Here is a 13,706-nt window from a genome sequence, read left to right on the forward strand (position 1 = left end):
AGAGTATTTTGGCAAAGTTCTACAGCGAATTTCGGACGCAACGGGCATATCTACCAAAAATAAGAAAATTTTTGAACCAGGAAGAAGAATATAAATATAATAAAAATACCAACAAACAAAATTAAGCTGGGTACACCACGCAAGAAGTTCTATCTAGATCTTGATGATTTTGATTATGCAGTGATACGACGAATGGTTTATAACTTTCATCTCATTTATAAACTAGTTTCTACAATAAAGGCACTAAAGTCCAAATTAATAGAAACGATGAATTTCAAAGGATGTGATTTTACACTAAGAAGAATACTTCGCCAAATGGGTTTTTTATTCAAGAAAATAACTAATAATAGGAAAATACTGAAGAAAGAGATGACGTTAGACTTAAAAAAGTAACGTACCTTGACTTAATAAGGAAGTACAGATCTGAAGGCAGAGATACAATATCTCTGATACTGACGAAACTTATGTTCACACATCCCTTTTAACAGGAAAGTGCTGGGTCGATTCTACGGATAAAGGAGTAAAGCAGTTAATTTCAAAAGGTCAACGTTTTATTATAGTACATGCAGGTAGTGCCAAAGGATTTGTACCGGGTGCTCTACTTATGTACAAGTCTACTGATAAAACCGGTGATTACCACGATGCCATGAATAACGTTAATTATGAAAAATGGTTACGGAATCAACTTATTCCCAACCTGTCTTCAAATTCTGTTTTAGTAGTAGACAATGCTGCTTATCACAATAAAGATGTGGAACATCCGCCCAACTGTAATACCGCAAAGCCGTTTATGATAAACTGGTTACAAAAATACAATATTCTCCATAATTCACTATTAACCAAAATACAAGTATACGAAATTATTTTTCGACGTATAGAAGACTGTAGAATATTTCATTTAAAAAATTGTCACCAACATTGACACGAAGTTTTAAGGTTACCACCATACCGCCCAGACTTCAACTCTATTGAAAACATAATATGGTCACAGATAAAATGTTACGTATCAAAAAGGAACATAGACATGAATATGAGTACAGTAAAAAAAAATATTGAAGAAAAAATGAATATGGTTGGCCCGAATGAATGGAAGAAAGTTTGCGATCATGCTATCAAATGTAAAAATTAATATTTCTCATAGGAACACTCGATGAATGATCAGATTGATAGGATTGTTGACGTCAATGAAAGCACCGACGAATCTGACGATGATATGTCTGACTGTTAATCAGATTGTGAAATGGAAAATATTGAAAACGATCTAAATATGCAGTAGGCAAAATTTTAATTTTAATAAAATTTTAAGCCTTTATGTCGATTGCATTCCTCTCACACGCAGGTTATATACTTAGATACGAGAGGGACGCCAATGACATAAAATTTAGGCAGGTATTGAGTTTTATTATTGTAAATATTTCTTAATACGCTTTATTTTCTTGTACTTGACGGCGTTAACGATATTTATGTTATATAGCACGTGCAATAGGAGTGACTCACACAAGCCAGGCGCGCCGGCCGTGTCGTTCCACTCGTAAACAACAGCTGCAAGAGAAGTGACTCATAAGCCAGCTGCGCCGGCTAGTATAAAAAGGCGGAACGTGCCTTGAAATGAACATTCGTTGGACTGCGCTTGCCTGGTGCACTTACTATATTCTTGTTACGTTGTGTGATTCAGTGACTGTTGTACGTACTGGTTAAAGTTGGACAAGTGTTAAAGTGAATTGTTAAGATAACATATTGTTGATTAAATCAGGAACCAAAAAGTGACATCGTTTTACTTGGTGTTCAACAAGATAATGTCTACCCTCAAGCTTACATACTTTTAATTAGGTTTTAAAGTTGAAATAATGTTTTGTTTACTAATGACAATGAAACTGAGTGTTTTTAAAGTTACAGAAGATGGTTGTAACATAATTATGATTTTAAACTAACATGGTCACGAACATAACAATTATTACTTAAAAATATCGGGAACTCATTTCGTATAGTATTACACTGGTAAATATCCCGTTTTAAGTAATAATTGTTATGGTTGTAACTCTATATTATACAATAAAATTATTCATTTTGACATTTAACACTAAACAATAAAGTTCCTTACTAAAGGATATGAAAATGTCAATAATAAAGTTCGTCTCACGAAAGAAATCCCACAGACGCGGCGCTGCAGTCATGCGACGAAATGTTGCCAGCGTTTACTATTGAATTCCCCAGCAACCCCCTAGTTAAAGGGCGGAGTGCTAGTGGCAGGTAGTAAATAAAATTGAACAAATCGTTATTTTATGTATACATAAAAGAAAGAAAACACACAAACAACATAATTATGGTCACCCATTGGGTTTATTCCACACATACAACAGTAAGTGTCTGAATCATAGTCATCCATATTACTTTCATCATCCGACTCTGTTTCACTATCACTTGCTGTTGATATAATAATCCGGTCCATTTCTTCATCCATCAGCCCGTCATTCCTAAAATATTCATCTTCTAAATGCTCCACATGCTTGCAGTGAACAAACCAATCTTCTGGAGTCACGGTCGTAAACGCATCTTCCGTCAATTTTAAAAATTTATTGGGTCCTGGGTCAACATTTTTCTCAGCCACGCATCTTTTTGCAATACTCCATATTTTATATGGTGGTAGTCTCAGAATTGGTTGTAGCTTTTAAAAAAATCATCGGTTATATAAGTTAAGTTGGTTGACTTTGTTTAATTAGATCAAACAATATGGCTTTCGTCCAGGTCAGTCAAAAATTAATATTTTTTTATGCAACCACTGTTTCATTTCACTTTTTAAATTTGCCATTGTTGGCGCTTTGTTTAGCTGTGTACAGTGGTATGGAGCATTGTCCATAACCACAAGTGACTTTTCAGGCAAATTTGGGATTACCTTTTCAGTCATACACTTTAGAAAATTACCGGAGTTCATATAGTCATGATATCTGGTGACTTTGACTGGGATTTAACAATTAATAGAACATTCTAACAAAACCATTTTCAGATATGTATTATGGATGTAGGTTTCATCCAGGAACACCACGGGTCTTTTCTCTACGGTTCGATTTTTTTCTCATATTTTCTATGTATCTAGCGCGCCATATCGTACCGTTCCATTAATAACTTCCTTTTTGATTGGCATCGTTTGTATTTAAAACCAATACTTTGCAGTATTCTCTGAAGCCTGACGCGGTGCGGCTTCCTTCAAACCCAAATGTCTTCTTTTAACACTGCGAGTAATTTATTTAAAGTAGGAAGTCCTTTTTTTACCGCGTAAAACTAGTGAATGTTATGGCGCATAGCACATAGATCGAGTTCATCCAAATCTATTTTTTTCGCACTTGGGCGACTCTTCCCTGGTGTGGCAATCATTTTCGATGTAATAGGTCTACCAGGATCTGATGGCAAAAAGGGAAAAAAGAAATTGACGCTAGCAATACTGGGAAAATTGGAGTAAAACGTTTTGATATTTTTTTCCTTATAGCGGCTGATTCTGTGTGATACATCAAATATAAAAATTTATACAATGGTCAAAGATATTTTTTGAAAATCTTATTGTGGCGAATGTGGTCGTTTAGTAGTCGTCGTGGCCTAATGGATAAGACGTCTGGTGCATAAGTGTTGAGGCGATGCACCGATGTTCGAATCTCAGGCGGGTACCAATTTTTCTAATGAAATACGTACTCAATAATTGTTCACGATCGACTTCCACGGTGAAGGAATAACATCGTGTAATAAAAATCAAACCCGCAAAATTATAATTTGCGTAATTACTGGTGGTAGGACCTCTTGTGAGTCCGCACGGGTAGTTACCACCACCCTGCCTATTTCTACCATGAAGAAGTAATGCGTTTCGGTTTGAAGGGTAGGGCAGCCGTTGTAACTATACTTGAGACCTTACAACTTATATCTCAAGGTGGGTGGCGCGTTGTAGATGTCTATGGGCTCCAGTAACCACTTAACATCAGGTGGGCTGTGAGCTCGTCCACTCACATAAGCAATAAAAAAAAAAGTGGTGTTCGAAATTTAGATGAAAACTCCAATTACTCTGTTCATGAATTTATTAACTTGAAAATGGTTCCAAATACTAAACATCCATAAAAAAGTCTTCATCGGAAGAGGAAGACGAGAAAGACGCAGTATTTTTGCCACCTTTCCTCTTTTTACCGGGCGTACTAAATACGCCTCTGTTAGATCTGCCTTCAGCAACAATTCGTTTTATGGTAGTATTAGAAACATCTGAAATAAACCAAAGTTTAGTATACATAATACACACGAAAATGCAATAAACCAAAGTATAAAGACGTGTCATTCCTACTAACCCGTCAATGCTTGCACATGGCTCAATATCGATGATTGTGTTTGTTCTACACCTTGTTCATCAAGTATCCTTTGATAAACATTGAAAACAATATTTCTTGCTTGCGATCGAAGAGGTTTCTTCGACATTTTCACCACTTTTTAAAGGAAATTTGAAGCCAAACCAAAAACAATTCCTCGAAATTTCAGTTTTGACAGATGACTTTTTTTTTGTTGCCATATGAAAATCGCTATTTTTTTAGCTTTTTTTTGCCATCAGATTCTGGTAGACCTATACTAGCCGCTACTTTTCCTTCTTGTGTTATCCTCGAAACTGTTTTCTCAGACGCACCAGATTTTTTTTTAATAGATATAAAACAAATAGGCACTTCAGAATCTTCAATAGTGTTGATAAACTTTAATGAAATGTCTATTTCTTAAACAAATAATAAAATACTTTAATCTAACAATATGTATGAAAGCATAAAAAAAAGTCCCAAATAAAATGGTTGTGGTTTTAATTAGCGTAGGGTGTTAAAACTGAATAATAGTTCCCACAGGTTTATACAGTTTATTTGTTATTTTTAAACACAATAATAGTCAACACCACAAGAAGGAGTATAAGCACAACGAGAAAGCAACAAAGCTGAAGTTACAAGGAAATTATAGCAAATCGGAAGCAGTGTTATTTAGAGACATATACGTCGCGCGTGTCCGTAGTGGCGAGCCAACTGATCGAACTGCACGGCCGGCAGCGGAGCCGCTCCATCGGGCCGCGGGCGCCGAGGATGCGTAGCCACCACTATACCTAGTCAGGTCATAAATTCTGTCACATGTTTAATGTAAAATAATTGAAACAAGTTTATTCATTATGTAACCATTCATATACCAAAATGAATTTAACAAAATATAGATTCTTATAACACTAAAGTTTATTCAAAATGACCTCCGTGATTTTGAATACAGGCCTTCAATCTGCGGCCAGTCGTCTATCGCAGCACGAACGAGGTCCATGTCAATATCGGCGGCTGCCTTAATCAAGGAAGTCTTGAGTGACTCCAAATTGGGATCAGGCTTTGAGCACGCCTTTTCCTCCAAGTGTTGCCATATTTGATAATCTAACGAATTCAAATCTGGACTGGTGGAGGGCCAGTCTTCGTGCCGGATGAGGTCGATTTCACGCGCCGCCAGCCAGTCTTGTGTGCTCTTCGCTCTATGAGCTGGCGCCGAGTCTTGTTGGAATACCCAGTACCTGTTATTGAACATGGTATGAGAAACAGGTTCCACAAGGTTCGTCAGGACTGTATTTTGATACACAACTGCATTCGTTTTTACACCTTTCTCACAAAAATGTACCTCTGTTAAGCCCCAATAAGAAACTCCCAACCATACCATGAGTGAGGATGGAAAATGACCTCGTTGGACACGCGGAATACGGTTGTCCGCTTCTTCACTACTGTGTGCGTACACCTTATCATTTTGTTTGTTGTAGCTCTCTTCTACGGTAAAAATTTTTTCATCCGAAAAAAGAATTTCCCGATATTTTTTTCCCGCGTACCGCTTCAACAAAGCGCGGCATCTCTTCAGTCTCAGGTCCATTAGACGAGCATTCAAACGACGTCCTGTTTTTCTTCGATATGCCCGAAGCCCTAAGTCTTCATTTAACACCCTTTTCACCGTGGTTCTGCTTAACCCCATCTGAAGAGCTAACAGTTTCTGCTTACGTTTGGGATTTCTTTGAATTCGCGCCTTCACAGCTTTTATCACTGCTGGAGTCCTAACAGACCGAGGGCGACCACTTCTTGACCTGTCATCTACACTAGAGTCTTCATTGTATCGTTTGATGGTACGATACACGAATTTTTTGGTTATATTCAAATTTTTCAGTATGTTCAAAATTTGAATTGGCGCGTAACCGCAACGATGCAACGCAATAACTGCAACACGGTCTTCTTTAAGCGTCCACTCCATATTTAAAAATGAGTAAAATTCTAAAAGTATACATTTTTATTTTCATGAACAATTCGAAATTCGAATTCAATAAACTTTTTTGTGGCCAGCATTCTAAAAGAAAAGTTTTTACTGTGTGACAATACTTATGACCTGACTAGTTATATATATAAAATTTAACTGCTTGTCCGGAAATAATATTATTTAATTTAACATAAAATATATTTTAGACTAAATACAATAACACTATACAATAAAATAAACTTAAAGCTACACAAAATATATACACGCCACATCACCCCCCTCCAGAGACCGTCCTACGGGCGATAATAATTTGGGAATCGTACTTTACGACCAGACTTCGTAGTTCTGATGTTGCTTCTCTCAGTAGGTGAATTGGTGGTGGGTATTAGTATGTGCGTGTTAGTATGTGTTGTTGCTGTATTAGTATGTGTAATTGAGTCGTGTAGTGTGTAGGCTGGCTTAAGTCGGTCTATAGAAACTGTAACTCTTTTGCCATTGACAAGGAGGTTGAACACCTTGTCTCCTCGTTGCACTACCTCATGTGGTCCGGTGTAAGCCGCTTTTAAGGAACCCGATGTTTCATCTCTTAGAAATACGTGGCTGGTTGAAGAAAGGTCTTTAAAAACGAACGTTGGTTTGCTACCATGACGGGAGGCTGGTAACGGTTGAAGTCTCTTGGCAAAGTTTCTTAAACGCACCACATACTCGCTCATGTCTTCTGTGTCATCAACTTTTGCCTGAAAGAACTCTCCTGGCAGTCTGAGAGTTTCACCGTACAGAAGTTCAGCAGATGTTGTCTTGAGGTCCTCCTTGTATGCATTCCGGATACCCAAAAGCACCAAGGGCAGAGATTCGATCCAATTGTCTTTGGCGTGACAGACGATGGCGGCTTTCAGCTGCCTGTGGAATCGTTCAATGAGTCCGTTACAGGCTGGATGATAAGCTGTAGTACGTCTGTGATTAAATCCGATAATTTCTGATAACTTTTTGAAGAGTGCAGACTCGAATTGACGGCCACGATCTGTCACGATGTCCGATGGGCAACCGAATCGTGAAAACCATCCACTCACTAGGGCCTTGGCAACCGTTTCGGCCGTGATGTCTGGTATCGGTATCACCTCAGGCCAACGCGTGAACCTATCGATGGCAGTGAGGCAATATCGGCAACCTTGTGAGAACGGCAGAGGCCCTATAAGGTCGATGTGGATATACATGAACCTAGCCTTTGGTAGCCTGAAGGTTCCAATTGGTGAAGCTACGTGACGGGAAACCTTGGCACGTTGACACGCGATGCAAGCGCGGCTCCATTCTTTACAGTCTTTTTTCATGCCTGGCCAAACGTACCTCTCGGTAACTAATTTGGTCGTTGCGTTAGCGCCAGGATGACTTAAGGAGTGTAAGCTCTCGAATACCTGACGTCGGTACTCTTTAGTGACGTACGGTCGAATGATTTTGGTACTCTCGTCACAGTACAGCTCAACATTCGATCCCGGCAGTTTAACTTTTGTTAGGAGTAATGACGTATCACTGTCCAATAAGTGTCCAAGCTCACGATCGCCTTTCTGGGCCTCGGATAATTTGTTCAAGTCCACCGGTTGGACGATTTCCTCGATCCTTGAGAGACTGTCAGCGACAACATTGTCCTTACCTGCGATGTGTCTTATGTCAGTCGTAAATTGAGAGATGAAATCTAAATGTCTGAACTGTCTTGGTGAGCAGTTTTCCTTTCGCGAATGGAATGCGAAACAGATGGGCTTATGATCTGTGTAGATGATGAAATTCCGTGCTTCGACCATATGCCTGAAGTGTTTTATTGCTTCGTAGATGGCAAGCAATTCCCTATCGTAGGGCGAGTATTTCTGCTGTGACGGACTTAATTTACGGGAGTAAAATGCAAGTGGTTGCCATGGCTTTCCATCTCTGCACTGCTGCAACACGGCACCTACAGCTGAGTCAGAGGCGTCGGTCATAATTGCAAGCTTAGCCTCACAGTCTGGGTGCGCCAGCATTGCAGCTTTGCAAAGGCTTTCTTTGCAATTGTTGAATGCTGTTGTCTCTTCTGACGTGAAGTGTACAGGGTGAGAACCTTTTGCAGATCCTGTTAATAAGGCATTTAAAGGAGCCTGGCTCTGCACAGCATTAGGTATGAACCGCCTATAAAAGTTTATCATCCCTAAAAATCGTCGGAGCTCCCGAACGGTCTTAGGAACAGGGTATCTCTTGATGGCCTCCACTTTATCTGGTAACGGTCTGGTACCTTTGGCTGATATACTATAATCTAAGAAAGATACCTCGCTTACACCGAAGACACATTTGGCAGTGTTGATGACCATGCCGTATTCTTGAAGACGGGTGAAAATTTGACGTAAGTGGTCCTCATGTTCGTTTTGGTCTTTCGAAAAAATTAAAAAATCGTCCAAATAAGCGTAACAGAAATCCAGACCACGCAGCATTTCGTCAACGAAACGCTGAAAAGTCTGTCCAGCGTTACGGAGTCCAAAGGTCATATATGGAAATTCATATAGCCCAAAGCATGTTGTAATGGCCGTTTTTGGAATGTCCTCAGGGTTTACGGGAATTTGATTGTAGGCTTTTTCAAGGTCAATAGTGGAAAACACAGAGCACCCTGATAGACTGTGTGAAAAATCGTGAATGTGTCTGATTGGGTATTTGTCTGGCACTGTTCTGGCGTTCAACATCCGATAGTCCCCACAAGGTCGCCATCCATTGTCTTTCTTGGGGGCCAAGTGCAACGGAGATGACCATGGTGATTTTGAGGGTCTGGCTGTGCCATTACGCAGCATCGCATCAAACTCCTCTTTTGCAATTTTTAGTTTGTTGGGGGCCAGCCTACGCGGTGTACATGAAACTGGTGGCCCAGGTGTAGTATTTATGTAATGTAACGTATTATGTGTTGGTGTGCGATGAATACCTGAAGGACGGGTGATGTCAGGATACTCTCTAAGTATGTGATGGTATGTGCTGTCACCGATGAGTACCTTTACCGAAGAAACAACATCAGACGAGCAGGCAGGAGAAGCCGGGGCCGCGAGTGTTGTATTATTGTCCATAAGACGGTGGTTCCTGCAATCAACAATTAAATTGTAAAACGACAAGAAATCTACACCTATTATTGCCTTTGTGACGTCAGCGACTATAAATTGCCAGGTGAAGTCACGGCGTAGTCCTAAGTTTAAAATTAAATTTTTGTAACCATATGTACAAATGGGCGTTCCGTTTGCTGCACATAATTGGTAGCTGGTCTTCTGCCGGCGTTCGGGCAATGCCGACCGAGGAAAAACGCAGAGGTCGCTACCTGTATCGACCAGAAACTGCGTCTTTGATGTTCGATCGGTAACGAACAAGCGACCAGCGCTCGGGCAATCATCGGTCGCCATTATTGATTGCCCCTTGCATTTCCCGCTGTGTGATGGTCACATGGTCTGATGCATTTTTTAGCTTGCTCCCCGAATTTGTGGTGGTACCAACATAGAGGGTACCGTCGGTAATTGCATTGTGATCTTGTGGAGCTCGAACGATTACGCGTTCGGCTGTCGAAGCGTCGCCTGGGTCGAGACATTCGTTCCATTCTTCCTGTTAGCTTTTCCACCTGCCTGGTCAGCGCGGCAATCTGAAGGGCCATACCGTCACTAGAAGTCCCCGATGATGCTGTGACGACGGATGTCGATGCAATTTGCGAGCCGACTACGTCGTGAACTCTGTCGGCTAGTTCCGTAAGTTCATCCATATCGGCCTTGGTCTGTGACGCGATGATGGCTTGCGTACTGTTGGGCAGGCGACTTGTCCAAATTGTGCGCAGAAACTCCTCCGGAACCCCAGGTCCAGCCAAATTAAGGAGGTGGCGGTAGAACTGCGACGGTTTTCTGTCCCCAAGCTCTTCATGCATAAGAAGCTGCTTCACCTTTTTCTCACGCGATGCTGACAGCCTCTTTATGAGTTCAGTTTTCAATTTTTCATATTTTTCTTCCGTGGGTGGGTAGCAAATTATATCTTCGACCTCGCTTGCAAATTGTGGATCCAGGTTGCCTGTGACGTAGTAAAACTTTGTCTCGTCCGTCTTGATGTTTGCTAAAGCAAACTGTGCTTCCATCTGGGAGAACCAAAGTGAGGGTTTCTCGGCGTAAAATGGGGGTATCCGCACGCCCACACGATAAGTTTCTGGAACATCACCACGATTTTGTTCCGCAGACACAACTTGTTTTTTGGATACACTCATTTCCGTGTTCTGACGGGGTCACCAATGTGGTTTTAGTTAGCGTAGGGTGTTAAAACTGAATAATAGTTCCCACAGGTTTATACAGTTTATTTGTTATTTTTAAACACAATAATAGTCAACACCACAAGAAGGAGTATAAGCACAACGAGAAAGCAACAAAGCTGAAGTTACAAGGAAATTATAGCAAATCGGAAGCAGTGTTATTTAGAGACATATACGTCGCGCGTGTCCGTAGTGGCGAGCCAACTGATCGAACTGCACGGCCGGCAGCGGAGCCGCTCCATCGGGCCGCGGGCGCCGAGGATGCGTAGCCACCACTATATATATATAAAATTTAACTGCTTGTCCGGAAATAATATTATTTAATTTAACATAAAATATATTTTAGACTAAATACAATAACACTATACAATAAAATAAACTTAAAGCTACACAAAATATATACACGCCACATGGTCAAAATCACATAGCTGGTATCCCAAACTAAATACCTGTCATGGCGGCTACTCTCTTACGAACGTTGTTTATTGGTTTTAAAACCCCTTGGTTCTTCTGTTCTGTTTCACAAAACTCCTTCACCTTCAATATTATTTCTCGACCAGCACTTTTTACAACTTTAGGCATCGTAACTGATAACGACAAACATGGCCGCCCTGTCATATTAGTTCCATTTATCGCCATGGGACTTCTTTCGTGAGACGAACTCTACGATCATTCATTGACAGTTCGGGTGTCATCGTATTCCGACAAAGATCAGTTTTTCCGAAGGAAATTATTTTCTCACTACATAGATACAACAGCCGCTTTTTTGTTATTGACAAATTCTTCACCAATTTCTTCATTCATTCATCCAATTTAAATCTTCATCAACTGTTTGTTGCCTGCTTAATACGCATAGTAGAAAAAAAATATTCAGATACTTTTTGTTCAAATTAATTTTTCCTAATTACTGAAAGCTTTGTTATTTTCATTCCAGCACTTCACACCATTTCTCATTGCTGAAAATTTAGAAGCTTTTGTGTATTTATTCAGTGACGCTAGTTAACCCTTTGAAACTGTTGAAAAATGAAAATTATTTCTTTATTTCAAATTCTAAGTCCTTTGGTTAACTATGGGTATTTAACTGACCATCGCATTGAAAATAAATAATTTCAAGAAACCTTCCATTTCAGCCTCCTCTCCCCGCCACTCCTTGGACTAATGAAAAAGACTGCACCCAAGATCCGCCAATGGCTTTGACTTGGTCATTTAAGTATGAACATATAATTGGCTCTGAAGACTGTCTATATATTGAAGTTTCAACCCCAACTCTTAAGCCGAAGAAACTTATGCCCGTAATGTTTTGGATTGGAAGTTATGGTTTTTCATTTAATATGGATTACTTATATGACACTTCCCTAATTAATAATCAAGATGTTGTATTTGTAACATGTGGCTTTAGGCTTGGAGCATTTGGATTTCTTTCTATCAATGATTTTACAGCTCCAGGGAATTGTGGACTAAAAGATGTGGTCCTAGCATTAAAATGGGTTCAAAGAAACGTTGATACATTTGGAGGAGACCCAAACAATGTAACAATATTTGGTAATAGTTCTGGAGGTGTCATGGTACATTTTATGATGTTTTCACCAATGGCAACTGGCTTATTTCACAAAGCAATAATTCAAAGTGCTTGTGTTTTAAATAATTGGTCTTTGACTAATCAACCTACACAGCCTGTTAAGGAATTAGCAAAATTACTAGGCATAAACAAAACATGCTATATTGAAATAATTGATGAATTAAGACTAAAACCAGCCAATGAAATTGTTATAGCCTGTAGAAAAATGGACGTTGAATTCTGTATCGTTCAAGATAATAATATCATTGATGCAGTCTTCAAACCATGTATTGAAGTTGAATTTGAGGGTCAACCTGCATTTCTTTCTAAAAGGCCCATTTTTCTAATAAAATCAGGTAATTACAATAAAGTACCTATAATTATAGGTAGTAACAATATAGAAGGAGCTGTGATACAATTTGTAAAAGATGATTTCTATGATTTTGAGAAGTACAACAAAAATGTCTCTCTGCTTGTACCTAAGTCACTTGCTGGAGAAGATCCACAGTCAAAAAATATTGGTAATAAGTTACTAAAGTTTTATCTGGGTGGTGATGAGCTGTTACGTGAAGACACAAGAGCCCAATATTTGCAACTAATAAGTGACTACTATTTTCTGTATCACGTCAATAAAACTGTAAGACTACACAGTCAATACTCGCATGAATACCCAATATATTACTATTTACTTACTTATGCTGGAGAATGGTGTGTTCCGGAAAGTTTGAATTTTTTCAATTCACTTGGACATTGTGCTGAAATACCATTTGTATTTGGGATTAAAGTACCAGGAAAGCTCAATGAAGCAGTGTGCAAAGGAAGTCGTGATTCTATCAAAACAAGAAGTAGAGTCGTAAAAATGTGGACAAATTTTGCAAAATATGGGTAGGTTATTTATATTTTATTACAGCTTAATTAATTTAACAATATATACTGTATTCATATTTTTCTATACATTAATATTAACAGAAATCCTACACCAGCAAGCGATGATCCATTACTTCAAATAACTTGGGACCCTGTTCAGAGCAGTGAAAAATTAAACTATTTGAGTATTGGGTCAGAATTAACAAAAGGAAGAAACCCGTTTCTAGAGAGAATGCAATTTTGGGACCAATTATACGAAAATCATACATTCCTTAGAGCTCAAGTTTATTTTAACGATTTGGGTGTGTCATGGTAACTACAACAAACTTTAGGTATGATGGTTAAAAAATTTAAAGCTCCTACAACATTGCCGCTATTGTCAATGATCACAATTCATTTTCATAATAGTAAATTATACAATTGTTAAAAAATAAATAAGACCTTTTATTTTGTTGAAACTTAACATTTTTTTAATTAATCTCATTATCAACACCTCAAATTAACCAATGAAAAGAGAGTTTATTAATTTAAACATCGATATTAACAAAAAGCGACAGTAAAAGTCTAGTAAAACTTATTTTAGGACAGCTATTTTATTATTTACAACAAAAAACAAGTCCTTTATATGCTAAAGCAAAACTAAACAGGTCCTTTAAAATGAAAATCAAAGGAGCGGTAACAAATAAAGAATATCGTAATAGGATCATTTAAAAAATATATTCATATGTT

General features: G+C 38.8%; 1 protein-coding gene and 1 long non-coding RNA gene across 3 annotated transcripts in view; one reads left to right on the forward strand and one right to left on the reverse strand.

Moving 5' to 3' along the window:
- Positions 1–13,435, forward strand: part of LOC101739216 (juvenile hormone esterase) — a 30,657-nt gene extending 17,222 nt beyond the window's left edge. For both annotated transcript variants that reach the window (XM_062670082.1, XM_038012983.2), the window contains 2 exons: positions 11,683–12,995; positions 13,080–13,435. In XM_062670082.1, coding sequence (XP_062526066.1) covers positions 11,683–12,995; positions 13,080–13,293 — 1,527 coding nt within the window. In that variant the 3' untranslated portion in view covers positions 13,294–13,435. The remainder of the gene's footprint in view (positions 1–11,682; positions 12,996–13,079) is intronic.
- On the reverse strand, positions 4,044–4,761 carry LOC134199362 (uncharacterized). Its single transcript, XR_009973820.1, has 2 exons — positions 4,323–4,761; positions 4,044–4,239 (listed from the first exon to the last, which is right to left on the reverse strand). It is a non-coding gene; the product is annotated as an uncharacterized LOC134199362 (long non-coding RNA).
- Positions 13,436–13,706: the final 271 nt, after the last annotated feature.

This window comes from Bombyx mori, chromosome 9 (assembly GCF_030269925.1).
Source record: "Bombyx mori chromosome 9, ASM3026992v2".
Taxonomy (NCBI): Eukaryota; Metazoa; Arthropoda; class Insecta; order Lepidoptera; family Bombycidae; genus Bombyx; species Bombyx mori.